Raw genomic sequence first — 19,698 nt, forward strand, 5'->3', positions numbered from 1 at the left:
ACAGCGTGAAGATTTCTTAATGCTACAGGTATGGAAATGGGGATTACAGAACTGAGAGTACAGAGAAGTCCAGAATAGAATAAATCTTCCTTCCAAATGGACCCAGTCTTGCCGTCCACATTAAGTATCTCCAGTCCCTCAGCTCCAATGCTAAACTTCAAAGTCTTGCAGTGCTCTTTCTCTGCTGTCAAAAGTCTGTCCGGTGAGATGCCACACATCTGTGCTTGATGTGACTTTGAAATGGAGGAGGTATGGAAAGCAAAGGGAGCTCCAGAGCTCCCACAAAAGCTCTTTCAGGTGTGCATGAATCCCCTAAAAACAGCCTCAGCCTCAGCACCACATCCACACCTCCCCTCCTCCTCCAGCACCAGTGTTTCTTCCCATCCTGCCACTCTCTAATGCAAAGGTCATTGCTGGAAAGTTTGTCTCAAAATGTATGCAGGATCTGCCTGTCTATCTATGACCACATCAGCTACAAAAACACACTCTGCTATCATTCATTTAATCTCACATTAATTGCTTGCCTGCCTCATTTGGCACATGTTTTCATTCATGCTGCATTAGAATAATTCCGACTCCATCTGCTGGCTCGCCTAATGATATTTCCGCTATTTCTCATTTCAGGTTTAATTTTAAAAGACCCACATTTACATATTTATCCTGCACATATCTCATATTTCTTCTGCCGGCAGCCTGTTTGAGTTTTAGTGGACCAAATCAACAAAATAGCGAGCAGGATGGCAATATGTGACTTTCACAAACAATTTCTCTGCAATAATAAATCATTTTGTGTCACTTTTGGTTCGCCATTTTTTAACACTAAGGAATTTGGGGATTGTTTTGTATAGTGCCATATGAATTGGAAATTATTTTTTATGCCTTTAAAGCAGAGGTGGGACCAAGTCATTGTTTTGCAAGTCACAAGTAAGCCTCAAGTCTTTGCCCTCAAGTCCCGAGTCAAGACTGACAAGTCTCAAGTCGTCCCAAGTCCTACAGTTTGAGTTTCGAGTCTTTTCGAGTCTTTTGGTTACGCTTTATATTAAGGTCCTTGTAATAACCATTAATTAACAAGTAATAAGGCCCTTGTAAGTCCTTACAAGATGCTTATTAACATTATTGTGTGTTTATAAGCTTATATAAGTGTTAATAATGGCATTACAAACACCCATGACCCACCCATTATGTCTTTGCCATGCCTTTATTAATCTTATTTTGTTTGCTTATTGATATTGAAATATACTTTATTGCTCATCTATTATAAGTTAACTATAAGTTAACTATGCTTTTTGCAACTACCGGATCTAAAGCGAGAAAAATGTCTTATTACTTGTTAATTAATGGTCATTAAGAACCTTATTAGAAAGCGTTACCCTTTTTTTTTGCAAGAACATTATATATATATATATCGTATATCGATATTCAGCCTAAATATATCAGGCTATAACCTTTTGGTCGATATCGCCCAGCCCTAATAGAGCGGTCCTTAGTAACAGACTTTTTAATCTTTGGGTAGCAAGTCAAAAGGCTCAAGTCCAAGTGAAGTCACAAGTTATTAAGTCCAAGTCGAGTTGCAAGTCTCTTATCATTTTGTCAAGTCGAGTCAAAAGTCATCAAATTCATGACTCGAGTCTGACTCGAGTCCAAGTCATGTGACTCGAGTCCACACTTCTGCTTTAAGGTCTCTGGAAATGCGTTTAAACCAGGACTTTGAACAACCTTCTGGGTTTTTCCAAGATCGCCAGGGATTTATCTTTCAGAAAACAGATGCTCACCTCTGTGACCTGCATGTCATCACAATACACCCGAGTCTCACTGTGGGCTATATCTGTAGGTGGTCACCTGCCCAAATCCCCTCAGTCCAAGTGCTACTACCCCTACTTGCCATGCTGATCATGCCTGTCAGCTAGTCCTTGACCCGGTGTCAGCGTCTCCGGACTCTAAAGCTGTCCGTGTCACGTCCTCTTTGCTCTATAGGTTGTGCTGATTAAGGCCGGCATTTAAAGCAGGAACTGGAGCAATCTGCCACCAGCTCGGCCCGCCTGCCTCCTCGACTGTTCAGTCAGCAGCGAGCGGCCTGATTACAGTCGGCTTTATGGCTCAGCCTGGACAGATGGTGAGGCTTGTGGCGTCCTCCTCTGCCCTGCCTGCCTCGTCTCATTCTCACACTCAGTCAGAGCTACCAGAAGAATTATGAAGCAAGCATGATAAAAAAAAATACCACAAACTAATATACAGTGGTGGAATGTAACTGAGAACATTTACTCAAGTACTGTACTTCAGTACAGTTTTGAGGTACTTGTACTTTTCTTGAGTATTTCCATTTTATGTAACTATATACTTCTACTCCACTACATTTTTGAGACAAATATTGCATTTTTTTACTCCACTACATTTAGCTGACAGCTTTAGTTACTTTTTGGGTCAAGATTTAACATGATATATTTAAAGGGATTAGACATTTGTTTTTAAATGACACCTCATAACAGTATATTATTATTATTAGGTAGCTCTATCTTCCAAAAATTAAAATGCTGCTTGCATAAATGCATCAATAACAATAATGTAAAACTAATGTAATAATAGGACTTTAGTGGAGTAATATAACAGTGTAGTATTAGTGCTTTTACTGAAGTAAGGGATCTGAATACTTTTTCCACCACTGCTAATATACTTATCTCATAATGATCTGATAGCAGGCCGACTTTCAGAGGCTGTAACAGGTTTAATAAAGTCATAATAACTTGTTGGGAAGGGGGCTGAATAACTGCCTCAGCTAAATTTTGGCAAGAGGAAAAACTGACATGGCCATTTTTAAATAGGTCCCTTGACCTCTGACCTAAAATATCTGAACAGAAATTGGTCAGACGAGTTTCCCTTTTAAAGACATATCCACTTTATGCAAATTACATGCAGTTTGGGGCAAAAATCAAGCCGTTTTTCTACCAATGTGCAAATTTCACTTAATCAAAAATGGTGTATTTGTATATTTCTGCACACTGGGGTCCCTAAACAGAGTTTGAATTGCATACATTGGGTATGACTTGGAAGCTTGTTGATTCAATGAGCTCCATTCTATTTATGTGTGGTGATGTTAGCCTCCATAGTAACCATATGCTGCAGGGAGACCATTTTTCGAAACTTACCTCAGTGTATAAAATGAGCTGCTGTGACCTCCAGGCTAATCACAGCCTCATGAAACTTTACAACCACAAACTAGAGACCTAGAACATCTAGAGGATGTATGAATATGTATAACTAAAATAAGTACCATCCAGTTTTTGGGTTAAAGAAAATTAAATGAGATATAACTTGTTAATTGGTGAGATTTAGAGGTGCTGGGAGGCACATTTCTGTCATTTGAGTGTTAAACTATTCCTCTACTGTTCAGATTTGACTGTTCATTAAGATAATGGTGATGATTTCTGTTATTTCAACGTATTAAAGCTGTCCTGGTAGTGCCCACATACATTGTATTAACAATATCTGTTCTTTTTTGTACAACATTAAGAATTTACCTAGATAACTTTTTCAGTAAATATATTGGTTAAACTTTTTTTTCCACATGATTCATACACATTGTCATTGGTTTGATAAGTAACAAGGCTTTTTGTCACACTAACGAGCACAGAAGTCACAGGGTTGGACTGAGAAAAGGAGGTGATTGTCTCCAATTTAAACTAAACCCTTTCCTTTGTCTTGTATAACTTCCCTGAGAATTCATCAGTAAAAGCAGAAAGAAGACAGTTTCATGAAAATCAGATGATTCCCGGCTGACTTTATCAAAGCCCTTCTTTTGTCAAGATGCTCCTTTTTAACAATGGCTAGCTGTCATGACACGTCCACTCCTGAATGTCTCTTTCATCTGATCCTTTACATGATCCCAGAAGATCATCTTACGTAGCTTATCTGGTGCTGTGGTAGCCTTCTTACAGAATCAGAAAGTGAATGCATGCAGGGTCAGAGTTCACCCCACAGCTTGAGGGATAAAGATGGCATGCAGCTCTTGTCCACGAAGGGAAAATAGGCAGAGGCATTTTTTTTGCACTGTTCGCCACCTGTTTTGCATGCAGCTTGCAGCGTTAGCAGCACCAAATAGAAGCTCAGATTGTTTTGAGCAGACCAAGACTTGAAGGTCAGGGTCACCCGCTCGGTGTTTGCTGCTGTGATTGCACTTAATTCAAGCCATCAGCAGACACGCATAAGACCGCACACACACACAGAGACACACACACACAATAAGTTACTGTGTTTGCACATTTTATATTTTCGATCTAGTCATTTGGACAAAGTGAAGTGAGCAGAAGTTGGGATTCAATCCAAGAAAAAATCATCCATCTTGCGTCCCTGGCACTGATTCAGTCCCATTCTCTTTTCATTATCACTTTGTGTGTATGTTTGTGTGTTTGTGTGTGCGAATGCTTATGGAATGTGTAAAAAAAATCACAATTGAGGGACGCAATGATGCATTTCACACAACAAACATCTAATAAAATTGTAAAACAGCTTGAAAATAGATCCCATTCTAGATGTTTATGGTTTCATTTCGAAGCAGCTGGTGGCTCTGGCATCGCATCATTTCAGATAACCCAATATAACCCTGAGGTCCTCGGGCAGGTTTAGACTGGCCGTTCTGCAGTTGAGGTAAAAAAACTAGGCACGTTTGGACCTTGCTATCCCTGTTTCACCCTGGAGCAACATGCCTCAGGAGCTCTGGCTGCCTAAAAACTGCTGCAGGCTAATGTCTTACAAGAAGCAGTGTCCCGGTTATTTGCGATAATCCACAGCTTTTTGTTTTATTATCTGAAGACCTGTGTGAAAACCAAAAAGTCCTACCTTGTTCATCCATAACTTAGCTCGGTGTTGTGTTCTCTGTGTGCAGGATGGAAGAGACGGTGCGGTCGCTGCTGCAGAATCAGGGCGTGGTGGAGCAGACCGCGGTGGATACGGTGGACATCATGAAGGCCTACAAGGTAAACTACAAAGTGTCCATTACTGTGGGCATTTATTGAGACTAATGTGAGAATAATTAGGCTTATTTGCACTGTAGGAACTTGGTTCTAAGAACATCCCCTTCTTATTGAGTCCACATCAGTGAAATCGTAGCTCATACAGTCATGCAAAAAATGATTAGACCACCCTTGTTTTCTTCAATTTCTTGTTTATTTTAATGTCTGGTACAACTAAAGGTACATTTGTTTGGTAAAATATAATGATAACAACAAAAATAGCTCATAAGAGTGTAATTTAAGAGCTGATATCTAGACATTTTCCATGGTTTTCTTGATTATGATTTTGGCAAGAAATAGAAGAAAAAAGGTGGTCGAATAATTTTTTTCATGACTGTAGAACACTAGCAACTTTTTTTTGGGCCTTTTGTTTGAGTAGGTACTCTCCCAACTTGTGCAGCATAAGTGTACAGTGATTGATCAAACCATAGACTGCATGTAAAAGATGGACGACATAACAGCATCATGGAGAGAACTAGAGACTGTATTGGAGGCAGGGCCCCATTCATTCCTATGAAAACTGATCAGGGATGCACGAAACCAAAAAAAATTGACTGCTGTGCATAAAATTACCCAGATCTTATATGGCTGTTGTGGGTGTACTTTCGGTTAGGGCCCCGCTAATAATAATAATAATAATAATAATAATAATAATCTTCTTTTCGACCAGGGGTAGGCAAACTGCGGCTCTGGTAAAGGTTGTAAAGGTTGCGAACCCCTGTTCTAGACTTACCAAATATTAACCTCACCCCATTGCACCACCTACATCCTAGACACCACACTGCTGTAGGGCCATGGCACTGTACTGGGCCCACTGGAAGGAGGGAAAGCACAGAAAACCAGAGCCAGGACTGTAAAATGAGAGGGTTTCTGATGGCAGTCTGGTGCTCATGGGAACACTCCTCAAGCAGTGACAAACTCAGCACAATATGGGTTTCTTTCTCTGCTATAAATAGATTTTATTGTTCAGGAACTGGTATTGGTGCTGGTATTGCAAATTTAAGAGCGATACCGAGTCCTCAGTTTGGAGCCCTCAAGGTAGTTCAAGGGGAAGCTCCCCAGTAGACAGTTTCTGTAAGGGACTTCCCAGAAATGCCTATGTCTACAGAAATGTATTAAAAGTGTCTAAAGGAGCATATAAGTTTACTGCTGATATAGAGTCATATTCCCTTATTTCCTCAATGATGGGCCAGTAAACATTTTGTAGGTATATGTATCCTTGTTTGTATATCACTCCTCATATTTTTCAGCTCAGACAGTGTTGAATAAAGCGAGACTGAGCCAAGGTGAGAGCGTTCATCACTGACCCTGTTACATAAGAGAAATAGCTGCTGGGATTGAGCAGAGAGGCAGAAAGAATACCGCAGATTTCTGAAGCACAGGGTCACCGTTGGGGTCGCACTTCACAATTTGGAGCTCGACGTGTTTACACGGTGTTGCAGAGCTGAAATGCTGTTGCCTCAGTCTGTTTATCATCAGTCTGATGATATTCACTCCCGTGTCTGACAGCCTTACAAAACTTTTGCGTCCAACTCTGTGTGATGCATTCATTTGGAAGCTTGTCTCGCATCAGCCCCACACAAATCTTTATGTTATGCCCCATTAGAAGCATATGATATCTTTAGTGACCATAAAGCCGCCACCAAATGAGTATATTTAACGTCCAGCAGGAAAACGCCTGCAGGGGATAGAGGAAAAGGGCATCACTAGTTCAGTGTGCAATAAAAAGAGTGTCTCTATAAATGATTACATGCATTCATCACTGCAAATTAAAAACTGAAACAGAGGCAGAAAATCTTTGAATGATGAGTGCAAATAAAAGTGGGCAGAGTAAAAAAGGAGCGCTATAAGATTAAATGTCAGGATGGTGAAACATGGGATTAGCCGCCACGATTAAAGAATGATGTGCTGCAAATTAGCCCGAGGTGCGAAAGCTTTATAATAAAAATATGACTCGGCGGCTTCGTCTGAAATATATGTGACATGAAGACAATGCATCAGTATGCAAATATTGTTTTCTGTGCACACACTGTAATCCTTTCTTAGGTTCCTAACCACAAACGGATTATGTTGAGGCGAAACAGAATGACAAGGGTGATAGGAAGTGCAATTTCAAAGTGATGTGTGGAAGTTAATATTTTCAACTCTGGGTCCTGGCTTAACCCCAAGTAATTCAATATTAAAGTGCAAGTTTTTATCCTTTAAATAATATTTTCCCATGTCTAAATCCCTATTCTGACTATTGTCTTGGTTAATCAATTAATTGCATCGCCAGTAAAATACCAAAATGTCAAAGATATTGCATTTACAATGACTAGCAGCAGATTGTCACTTTTTAATAAATCTGGAAGCAAAAAATGAGCTTTAATGATAAAAGTTTCTTACCATTACCATCGATTGATTGAGTTTCTCTTCATTACAGCACTATTTCATCTTTGTTGACACTTCAGGATAGATGTGTTTAAAGGGACAGTTCAGATTTATTAGATCGTGGTTGTAATAACACATATCAATTAATATGTATGCTATATTTAGAGTATTTTCACTGCAATGCAGGGGGAAACTGAAGCTGTTATCTGTGCTCTCTTCAAAACACCAGACTCCATTGACAAAATCAATAATTTTGCTTGCAGAACATAGAAGTTACTGGTCTACAGCTGCCTCGATTAGTTAGTTTATTTATGTTTGTGACTTTGGTGAATCTGAAAGTAAAATTACAATTTTGTCAGTGTAGTCTGGTGGCTGTAGAGAGATAATGGCTTCAGTTCCCCTTAACCCTTAATAGGGCACTCATTGAAATACTTGCAAATTCCAAATTTCAACCCTAGAGAATATTGGAGGATATTACATACTGCCAGAATGTGTAAAAAAAACATACAAACCTGGGGAGGGGGGTAATATTTTGAGAAATAAATTTACGAGATTAAAGTGGCAAATCCACAGGGAAAAAATGTGCAGATTTACGAGATTTAAAGTGGTGAATCTGCAAGAAAAAAGTTGCTTTTTTCCCACTTTTTCACTCGTAAATGTGCGACTTTAGTTGCGCAGATTTGCCACTTTAAATCTCTTAAATCTGCAACTTTTTTTCTTGTAGATTTGCCACTTTAATCTAGTAAATTTGCAACTTTTTTCTCGAAATATTACCTCCTCCTGAATTTACCAAATATAGTTCTTCGCCCAATAAAGGGTTAAGAAGGGACTGTCTGACAGCAGCGTAAATCTGTGAAAATATTCTTACTATTACAACATATACAGGACTACAGTATTGATTTCTGAGGTTACATAACTCTTAAGGATGAAATATATTAAATCCACAAAATTCTGTGCAGTATTTACTGTACTATACTGTACTGTACTGTACTGTACTGTACTGCATGGAGACATACTTTATGCCTCTATCGTCAGTAGTCAAAGAGAATAAACTTGGAGGGTTATTAAGGTATTCCCAGCCGTATAACTGAACACCATCCATTTCTGCAGTGATGTGATCCTGCTGCAGCTGTGTTCTGTGTGTTCAGCAGACAAACTCAATAACTTGAAAGGGCAGCATGAGGGACAAGGTTTCCTCCCCTCTCCCACTCCAGACTCTCTCTGTGAAGATTATTACCGAGCCCTTTAACGCCGTCTGATGAGCAGTCTCTTAAAGCAAACCGCAGACTTCACAGGCTAACCCCAGCAAACAAAAGCAAACTTAAAAAGCGTGACTTTAAAGAATTGCCTCAAACTCCATTGTCTGATGGAATCAAGCAAGATTGAAAACCTAATATATGTGTAGAGAAGATTGGATCAACCTGAAAACAAAGTGTTCTGAAGGACATTATTTCCAATTCCTATTAGAAGAGAGAAGAATCTTGTTGTGTGCTGCATTTGGATGTGTAAAAAAGGAGCTGCAGCCATCCATTAGAGCTGCTAGCCTCAGCTTTGTCCAGCACATTAACCATAGTATCTTCAGGTTTGACAATTATCTGTCAAAGCTCAGCTAGGAATGAAAAATGAAGTGTGTGCACGGTGATATATCACACTTTAACAACTGAATAACTCATTTGAAGAAAAGCCTCCACTGCTTCATTCACAACACATGTCAAAGTTGTTTTGGACTCAAATATAGATCCTTTCTCTCAGACATTCTTCTAATTCATTTGCCTTTTTTGTTCATTACTGGCAAGAAGAGATATGATCTGAGAAGTTTTGAGGATAAAGTCACTCTTTGGTACAACTCATAGATAATAGCAAGCAAATCCTGCTTCATTTTGGGCTATAAAATGCACTAGAATATTTCAAAAATTGCCATCAACATTTCTCAGATCCAAGGATGGGTTTAGGCAACAAAACAATGTGCTTGGGTTTAGGAAAATATCATGGATTGGTTTTTAATAAGTGTTACTCAACTTAAGTTATGATGATATAACTAAATTAGTTCTGTGTTTGTTGGCCCATCCATTTTGTGGACTTTGTCACTCTTTATAGGGATGTTTTTTTTGAGTGGTTTTTGGTTAGCTGGTTTTAAAATAAGTCAGTAAAAACTCCACATTCTATAAGCTGCTTGTACAAACAACCTATTAGGGAGGACAGTCATCAGTATTCTGAAAACAAACGTAAATATATCTAAAACAAAGTCTAAATTATTATTCTAGATCCATTTTTCCTTGTTAGAAATGTTCTTGGTCTGTTGCCTTTTCTTTTATGAGCTATATGAAACCCTTTCAGGCCTCAGGTAGTTATTCATATAAAACCATTGGAGAGTTTCAGAGTAGAAAATCATTCTTCAGTTGAATTGTTACCAACTCATAGATACATTCAACCTGTGAAGAATATTCACGGTCACTAGTTGAGACGATAAAATGCAGGAAATACTGAAAAGTGGCCTTCTTGGTTTCCCCAGAGCCCAAGGCGGTGCTCTGAAATAGCTTATTTTCTCCAACAAATAAACCAAAAGTATTTATTCGAGTGATATATAACAGAGTAAAACTGTAGCTTGGGCAATTAAATGTGGCCTTTTTGTTTTTCAAATGACTTTAAAGCCAGAATTGACTAAATTATTGTTTTTTCACTACACATTTTTATGGTCAATGGATGTTCAGTAAACAAGTTCGGCTCCAAAGATTCCTATAAAAATATGAATGATCTCCTGAGTGGGACAGAGAGCTCATTGTGTTGTCTTTCTGCCGTTTGGTACCAGCCAGACAGTGTCTAATTAGTGGCTAATTATTACCAGTAGTTAATTATCGCAGATGCCAGGAAGCCAAAAAAAAAAAACACAAGAGAAAAGAGATGGAGAAAAGATAGCTGGCAAAGAGACTGAGAGAGAGACAGATTCCTATAATACAGACGAGATGAGAGCCCTCAAGGTCACTGGCACTCTTTGGAAAACAAGTGAAACATGATTAGGGATTAGGGGATGTTTTGGAGCTCTGTTGTCAAAGCTGTCACCCTGTTGTCCCGTCTGCCCATCTGATCCTCTCCCTTTTCTTCTCTCCCCTCTCACTTTCTCCTTCCCTCTGATTTTTGTCTTTCACGGCTCCTTTGCGTCCTGCTTTGAAAGATTTGTCATACCTCACTTCGAACGCTTTCTTCCCATCTGCTCGGGCTCCTTCTTGCCAAATTTTCTCTCCCCTTCTCTTCCCCTCTTTTCCTCTCCCTCTAACCTTGTCTTGTTTTCTGTGCGTCAGGATAAACTCTCCGAGGAAGTGCGGAAGCAATATGATGGCCCCGAGGAGAATGGCTCCCCGCCGTCGACTCAGATGGAGCCAGACCCGCCCAACGCCGATCCTGATGCCAACCAAGCAGAAGAGGACAAAGACAAAACCGTACCCCTTCTGGATCGCCTCAAGGCCCTGGAGGTAATACTTCAACACCTTTCCTTTTTCACTTTCCACCTTGACTGCTTTCCCTTTGTTTCCCCTCTCTCCACCTACCTTCTTCCCTGCTTTGTTCTTCTTCATTCTCGCCTCTTCATCCCCACTTCCAGCAGCCACCCCTGGCTATCCTTTGTGGCCAGCCTGTCTGCCAGTTGTCAGAGTCCTTGCTCAGTTGCGTCTGAAAGCATGACAGCTCATCAAATTCTCCAGTCTTCTCCGTTTGGAGAGCAAAGTCATCCTGTGAGAGTCGCCGCGGGGGCCTCGGGCTGTACTCCAGCTTTGGTTTGTTTTCCTTTGCGCTCTGGGATTCGAGCTGAGGCGGGAGTGCAGACACAGCGATCCACGCTGATTGTTTTTTTGTTTTTTTATAAGAAGCCACCGGACACATCCTTTCAGATCTCTTCAACAATTAAAAGACTAAGGCTTAATTTTTTATTTCCAAGTGGCCATACACAGCCTTTTGATGTGGTGGACGAAAAGTCTTAACAACAAGTTCTCCAACCTAAACGACAGAAGAGGTTGTGTGTCAGTACCACCAGTTACAGCACGTATATACGTATTGTGGCTCGCGGTACAGTGGATCGCTTTGAAAATAGCACACACGTACGGTTTGCAGTTGTGGATTTATGTTGTAAAACCACTGACCTATAGGTTCAGGGCAAAAAACTTCCTGGTAAGGCGTTATAAAAGACAGTTTAAACAGTAAATAAATGTATGTAAATGCCAGAATTAAAGTAGTTACTAGGGTCACTTTACTACCGCAAGTTACGTAAAAAACGTAAGTTGCGTAAAAAACGTAAGTTACGTTCACAAATGTGATTCACGTAACTTAAGTTAAAAATGGTTTACTTTTGTTTTCACACCAGATGTGAACCCCACTCTACTGGGTGTAAATCCACCACTTGTTATACCCATCCACCACCTCATCCTCCAACCAAAGGCAAAAGTCCGCCATATTAACTTCGCCATCGATCGCTACTACGTCAGCAAGATGGTAGCGGACGCTTTGCAGAGAGCGGTGAAATACGTCAATATCACTCGCTTTCCGCTGCCTGTACACACGACCTATACTGACGTCTTTCCCTTGTACTGAAATCATGCACAATTTCTGCAAGAAAATACAGCAAACGATGCCAGTATCCAAGCCCCCGTTTAACAAGGAACTAAATCACCTGAAACAAGATTCTTTCAGTACACACACATAAAGGACGGAAAAAAGAACAAGAGTCCTTGGTCTTTTTTCCACCATTACACTAAAGCCTCCCTTGATAGAAAATAGACCCTAATTACAGCAAAGTGGCAGGTAATTGCCTGTAGCTCCTCAGCTGTAAGTTATCTCTTGTGAGACTGACAGGAAGTATGGTCGACCCGCCACGGCGATCCATCTGATGAAGCACATTACCTAAACATTACATTTTAAACGGCTTTATCAAAAGTTATCTGCCATTTTATTCCGTTCTGCCCGCGCCGGTGATGGATGCACCGCCGGCTAAAGCAGCAAGAGCAAAGCAGAGGCAATACATCACTGCCCTGCATTGTGCATAAACTCCACTGACACTAAGTAAGCACTGCCCGGCTCTTATTTCTCCTGCTCAACTGATGCTGTTCATTAACTTGGCAGGCACGCACTGTGGTCTATAACGGGGCCTTAAATGAAAACACCCAGACTTTGTGAGAAATGCCCGTTGGTCATCTTACTTGTTAAGTGATGAGAGGATAAGTGCTAAAATTACCCATGAGGCCACAGAGGATCATTTATTACAGGCTTTATACACAAACTTGGAAAGGAGGATAGTTTAGACTTTTTGAAGTAGGGTTGTATGAGGTACTTATACAGTACACTGCAAATAAGGTGTGTCTAAAAACAAGATAAAAACACTAAATCTGAGGGAAATGATCTTGCTGCATGGACAGATAATTTCACTTGACAAGATTTCTTAAATTAGGATTATTAAATCTAGAAATAATCATGCTGTACACTTAAAAAAGAAATTAAAGAAAATTAAGAAATTACCACCAACGTATCCAGTTTTTCATCTAATACTGCAATACTGGTTTTGAGGTTTTGACACCACACATGGGGCTCTTTTGCTGGCCATTAATATCCCAACAACAAAACAACCAGGGCCACAAACAATAATTTAACCTTGCAGAACACAAGAGTTGCATGGTCTACTGTTTCCTTGATAGTTGAGTTTTTTTGTTTGAATCCAAACCTTTTAAAGCAACAAATTCACACAATAACACAAATAAACCAACTAATTAAGACAGCAGAATACAGTATCTCCCACGTTCTGCAAGGTAAAATATCTATTTTTGTCAAAGCTCTGGTAGCTTTGAAAAGAGTTGAAGAGAGCAGAGAAAGCCGTCAGTTCCAATAGATAAACTTAAATAGGGTTTTCTGGTGGCAAGGTAAAATGATGTAAATGTTCCAAACATAGAACCCCTCAGATTTTCCCTGTAACTATTTTACCTGGTCGCCCTTCATTCTTGCACAGCACGCTACAGTAACAAGTTCCACAACCTTGAAAGCTCCCGCTGCAACATAATCCATCACAGTAACCATGGTTTTCGCTATGTATTTATGTGGTTATTTGTTCCCAAACATATGGTTCACATATCATTGCAGTGTGTGCATTGTATTGTTTTGTACTTGTGGCCAATATCCTGACAGCAGCAGGAAGAAATGGAAGCAATCAATCAAAACAATGTCACCACACAAACTTAAAGTCACGTGTGTGTCGTTCTTTATCACGTCTGTGAGACAGGAGGACAGTTTTTGTGAAGATTTTCCTTTGAAACATCTCTGAGATTGTATTTTCAGAACAATGATTGAGTAAAATGTTACACACAACAATACAGTGTTGAATAATTCCAAGTGACAGTGGGATTCTCATTTCAACCTTTTAAAGGCTTTTGTGTCATTGAACAATAAAGCAGCAAAAAGCATTTATGCCAGGGTTCAGGTAACAAAGTAACTTAAGTGGCATGCTGTATCGATGTCTACAGAGTCAAATAACACTTCGTACTTGAGTTTTGATTAAAGAGCTCTAGTGTAGGTGTAGGGGAGTCACAGGGCAACTTCATGGGTGCAAGACGTTAATGCTGTTTTCAAAAATGATGACATGAGGTGCGTTTGCATCATTTAGATTTCTTACTTAAGTAAATGTACTAATACCACATTGTGGAATTACTCCACTAGAAGTAAAAGTCCTGCATTCAAACTTACTGAGTAAGTATCAACATCAAAATGTACTTAAAGTATCGAAAGTAAAAGTTCTTTTTGTATTGATGTATTTATGTAAGCAGCATTTTACTGTTGTCCAGATATCACTTAACTACATAATATACTAGAATGTGGTTTAATTTATAAATGTGTAATCATATTAAAATAATGGTATTTTTTCATGTTGAATCTGAAAAGTAACTAAAGCTGTCAGCTAAATGTAGTGGAGTAAAAAGTGCAATATTTGCTACTTAAATGTAGTCAAATAGAAGTATAAAGTTACATACGTGGTAATACTCAGGTAAAGTACAAGTACATCAAAATTTTACTTAAGTACAGTACATGAGTAAATGTACTTAGTTACTTTCCACCACTGGTTTTCATCCACCTGTTTTTATGTGCATTTTTAAAACTAAAAAAACCTTGGAAAAACACCATGATTACAAAACATATTTTCATGTTTGGCCAAGATGGAAAAGTTGATGTACTGATAAAAGCAAAAAGTGCAAAAGAAACAAATTTAGCAACGAAATGACAACATACATGAAACATATATATAATAGAGTTTCTCACAGATTTAGACCAGGGGTTGTTGCTGTGGCAACTTGAATAGTATGTCATCATATGATGGTTTTCTGACTGCTTACCTTAATGAACCAACTCCTAATATTCATATAGCAGGAGTGGATGAAAAAAAGCATTAATTCACATCTTCTTTTACATATCCAATTTCAGTTATTTGCAATACATTTGGCTGAAAACCTGGCTAGGTATTTGTCCCAACCAGTCCACTCTTTGTCTGTATTGGCCTTGCCTTTTCAGAGCTAAATTAAAACGATAAAGTGCAAGTTGAGCCATTTTCAAACCATAAAATGCAGATTTTTATCCATATAAATCTCAATATTAACTCCTACATTGATGTGTTTCAGTTATATAATTTACCTTGCATCTCAAAAATCACTTTAAGCATGCAAGTCATTAATTATAGATCATTCATGACTTATAAGATGTAAGGGGGTTTCTGTATTACAAGATATATCCTCAAAATAGAAATTCCATTCACAAACACATAAGACGCTCTTTAATTATCATTCATTACATTTTTACCCATAACCAGGCTGTAATTAGCGAGCGTTTCTCCAGAGATGGCATAATTGGAATGTTTTAGGTCGTAATTATGTTTCCTATGTTTTCATCAAGGGATTGGTAGTTTCTACTAAAGGGCAGAGGGCGAGGGAAGCATGCCTGGCTGACAGCTCCTAATATGCTGCCTGCCACTGACAAATTGGAAACTCCCTGAGATCAATAGGGCGCCGCCTCATCGCTTGGCAAGTGGAGGAGATATTCTTATTAGGTCCGAACTCCAAATGGCTCGCTGCCGCCCCAAAGTTCAGCATCATAACTTCCATCCCCTTGACCTTTCTCTCTGTGGTACTTTGTAAATTTTTTATTGGCTATCCTGGTTCAGCGTTGACATATGACCTTTGGAAAGCAACTCTCCTGTTAGCAGCAGCTTCAGCTTGATTGCTATTTCTGTCTCCATCGCTGTTGTGTTGTTGCATCACATGTAACCAAAGTCGCTGCGAGGTTCGTGCTGCGCTGACCATAAATGTGTGTTCTTTTTGCAGGAGAGGAATTCTGCCTTGGCCTTGGAGAACGAGAGCCAGAGGGAACAGTACGAACGCTGTCTAGATGAGGTGAGTGTGAACCTTGTTTATCTCGTCTCACTCCAAGACACAGGCAAGGACACCGTATGTCTCGCCAGATGTTTACCTCGCCTTGGAAAGTTCACGAGTTGAATAAGTTTTGATTTCCTCGTGAACGGAACAAACAGAAATGGGGTTGTGTGAGGTCCTGATATGCAGTTATTCTCAATGTCAGTCCAAATAAACAAAAGTAAACAAAATAAAAAAAGGCTCAGGCTATACAAGCTACATTTTACTAAAACAACAATGATTGTTTTTGTTGTAATGATGTGTAAGTCGTTGCTATGGTGCCCACATTAACTTCTGGGCGCCAAAAAGCGTTCCCATTTTTGCTCCCATGTGTATGCTATATTTAGAGTTTTTTCACGAATGTATATTATTGTCAGACAGCCCATTCTGACAGAGAACTGATGCCATTATCTCCATCTATGCGCTTGTTAAAGCCACCAGACTCCATTGACAAAAACAGTAATTTTACCTCACTGAACACAGGAGTTGCTGGAGTCCCGCTGTCTTGATCACTTAGTGTGTTTATGTCATTGTATGGCTTTTGTGGTGTTTTAAAGTTCAGTTAGTTTGGATTTAACTCAAACAAATGAAGCAATTGACACAGCAGCAGACCAGAAACTCCTTTGTTCTGCATGGTCAAATTATGTTTTTGTCAAAGGAGTCTGGTGGCTTTGAAGAGAGTATAGATTATAGCTTAATTTTCCCAAAGTAAACTCAAACAAGGCTGCCTGACAGCAAGGTAAAGTGGTGATACACTATACACTTCTAAGGTTGCTGACAATGCTTAGCTTCTTCTACTGTGACTATCAGTAAGTACGTCATACAACCACACTTCCCAAACAATCCCTTTAGGATTAAGGTTTAAATGAAGTACACTGTTTTTCCCACAGGTTGGCAATTTACTTGATCCATAGCTTGAGGGAGGCAGAGGTGAATTGTTAATATTTACAATTAATTTTGAAAACCATGTCTCATTTTTCAGGCACTAAAAGAAAAAAAATCTCACTTTAATAAAGAAGTGTTTCAGCTGCGCTAAGCTAAACCGAACTTCAACATGAGTCTGATTAATGTAAAAATAAAAGCTTTTACGGCCACCAGGGTGCAACTTATTTTTAATGCACAATTAAGTAGTCTTTAATGTCCTTTAATGTCAGAAAGCCTTATGCAGATGCTCTAAAATAATAGCAGAAATGCTGGAGAGGATGTTTTTTGCAGGTGGACTTCTTTGCACAAGCTGTAACAGCACCTCGCTGCACCACCATCACACTGATATTCAATGGTCAGAACAGCTTGTTGTTGTTATTATTTGGGGTCAAAGTTTAATATGCGAGCTGTTAAATAACCTCATGTGAACTGGTATTGCTGAAGCACTGGTTTACGTAACAATGGCACTTCTGTGCCCTCCGGTTATTTGTGAGAGCTTGGTAAGTGCTGTTTAAGGAGCCACATGAGGAGAATAAACCGGCTCGGCTCTTGGTCGTGCCTGATTTCTGAGTCACTCCAGAAGCTGCTACAGGGAAGCATGTCCAGCAGGGACAAGTTGCCTAATTTGTCCCGGAACCACTGTGGTTCAGCGGACTGGGCAGACCTGCCTGAGGGTGGGAAAGACGGGTGAGAGAAGAGGGAGGAAGTGAGTGATAAAAAGCAAAGAGTGTGCGTCCTCTATGGATTTTATTCTGGGTAAATCCAGTCCTCGTCTCCTTCCTTGCCCTCATTAAGATGGATCAACTTAGCTTTGTTGTGTTTACTTGTGGACTGTTTTCCTATGTGGTGGTCTTTTGTAGAAGGAGGGCTTGGTAATGATCCTGATTTACCTCTCTAACGACTGGAGAGCCTCACGTTTGCTTTGGAACAGAAGGCACGATTTGTTCTTTATGCCGGACCAGCTGCTTGTCTATATTTCAGTGTGTGTGCAAGCTCATTTGTAGTTTAATTACTTGTGTCAAAGTCAAACAGTGTCTGCTATCAGAGATCAAATCCTCCGTCCAATACCATTAAGCCAGGTTTTGTTTGATTGCTCGGCTCCTTCACACAAAGCAGATCTGTACCTCGCGGTTCCAGAAGCAGGGCTCATTTTCACCATATTTACTCCAATCTCTCCTCATTCAATAAATGAGAGCGAGTGCACTCAAAAGAGCCGATGTGGCTTCAGACGGTATTAATGAGCAATCAATGGGCTGTAATGGGAGCCGCTTCTCCATCGGCGTTGCGGTCTGAGAGTGCGGGCGGGTGTTAGCCGCCGAGAGACCAGACGCCTCTGCTTCTACATCAGCCTGGTGCTGTCGATACCACCATTAGGAAGTGAGAATTGTAAAATACACGTGTTAAAAGATACTTATATGCACACACATTAAATCTGCAGAGCCATTGTGTTCCCCTAGACTCATAATAATTCATCTTATGTGTAAATTGGCTGAGGAAGTTGTGAAGAAGTGCAGCGTAAGCAGTGCAAAGGCGGTCTACAGAGGCCTGGAAGGGTCATGTGAGGTCAAGAAGACTTTGTATTACATTCAATAACTTTCGTTCTTTTTTCTCTGTCTGTTTAAGGTTGCCAATCAAGTGGTGCAGGCTCTTCTTACCCAGAAGGTTTGTGTCATATCTCCATGGCAACCTTTTTTCTCACTCTCTTTTAACAGCATTGTGTAATAACCCATCAAAATCTGGCATTATTGAATTATTCACATTTGATGATGATGAAGAGAATCACAATATTGTCATATGAATATAAAAAGTGAACATTACATAAATGTGTGTTTCTTTTGTTGCTTCTCACTCAGGATCTGAGAGAGGAATGTTTGAAGCTGCGGACTCGAGTTTTTGACCTCGAGCAGCAGAATCGGGCGCTGGGTATTCTGTTCCAGCAGCGGATCAAGCCGGCCTCGGACCTGCTTCTCCAGGTACGCTGCCCACTCAGAACACTAGATATCACTGGATTAATGAATTCATATAATAATAATAATAATAATAATCATACATTCAATTTTTAAAGCGCTTTTAAAGGCACTCAAAGTCGCTTTACATGACAGGAAATTAGACACACACAAACACAAAATACAGAAGAAAACAACTAAACAGAGATGAGAGATTATGAGTTGGGAATTATGGGAAAAATAGGCTGGATGCAAATGGAAATTTAATAAAATTTAAATGTAGATATAAATTCATTAATATGGCAATAAATATGAAAAAATAGGAGGGAGGTGCAGAGGAAACCTATAAATAAAAATATAAATTCATTAATATGGGGGAAAATATTTAAAAAATAGGGGTCTGTGCAAAGGGAAAATAAAAAACATAAATATAAATGAATGACTATAGCAATAAATATGGAAACGATTGGGGAGAGGTGGAATGAAAAATTAATAAATAAATCAATATGGGGAAAAATATGGAAAAAATAGAGGGGCGTGCAAAGGTAAATTAAAAAAATTATACATCTAAAATACATAATTAAAAATAAATAAGTACATTTAAAATTAAATTAAAGGTAAATAATAAATGAATACAGAAATTTAAAAAAAAATCAATCAATAAGAGGTAAAAATGTAATAGTAAATATTAAATACAGGAATCAATAGCAAGGAAAATAAATAAAGCATTTAAAACTAAATTAATTAAATGTTACTTTTATCAATTATTGAAAGCTCAAGTGTATTTTAATGTATTTTTTGCTGTAATTAATGGCATATTCATTTATTTATTGAGTCTTTTTATTCATGATTTTGACAGGTTTCCTCAAACCTAACATGCAGCATAACAAACCAACTGAACAAGCTCTTATCGCTTCTATTATTGCTTGAATAAATATCCATGCTCCTCACAGATTTAAACCTGCTTACTCACTCTCAGCCTCCGCTGCACTCAGCTGGTTTGTGTAGAAAGCAGCAGCTCCT

General features: G+C 39.2%; 1 protein-coding gene across 1 annotated transcript in view; it reads left to right on the top strand.

The window, feature by feature from the left end:
* LOC131962809 (nck-associated protein 5-like) overlaps positions 1 to 19,698 on the top strand; it is a 142,762-nt gene that overhangs the window by 83,515 nt on the left and 39,549 nt on the right. Inside the window, exons 5-9 of the mRNA XM_059327891.1 lie at positions 4,880 to 4,970; positions 10,676 to 10,846; positions 15,719 to 15,787; positions 18,353 to 18,391; positions 18,583 to 18,702. Coding sequence (XP_059183874.1) covers positions 4,880 to 4,970; positions 10,676 to 10,846; positions 15,719 to 15,787; positions 18,353 to 18,391; positions 18,583 to 18,702 — 490 coding nt within the window. The remainder of the gene's footprint in view (positions 1 to 4,879; positions 4,971 to 10,675; positions 10,847 to 15,718; positions 15,788 to 18,352; positions 18,392 to 18,582; positions 18,703 to 19,698) is intronic.

The sequence above is a fragment of the Centropristis striata genome, chromosome 24, assembly GCF_030273125.1.
Source record: "Centropristis striata isolate RG_2023a ecotype Rhode Island chromosome 24, C.striata_1.0, whole genome shotgun sequence".
NCBI lineage: Eukaryota > Metazoa > Chordata > Actinopteri > Perciformes > Serranidae > Centropristis > Centropristis striata.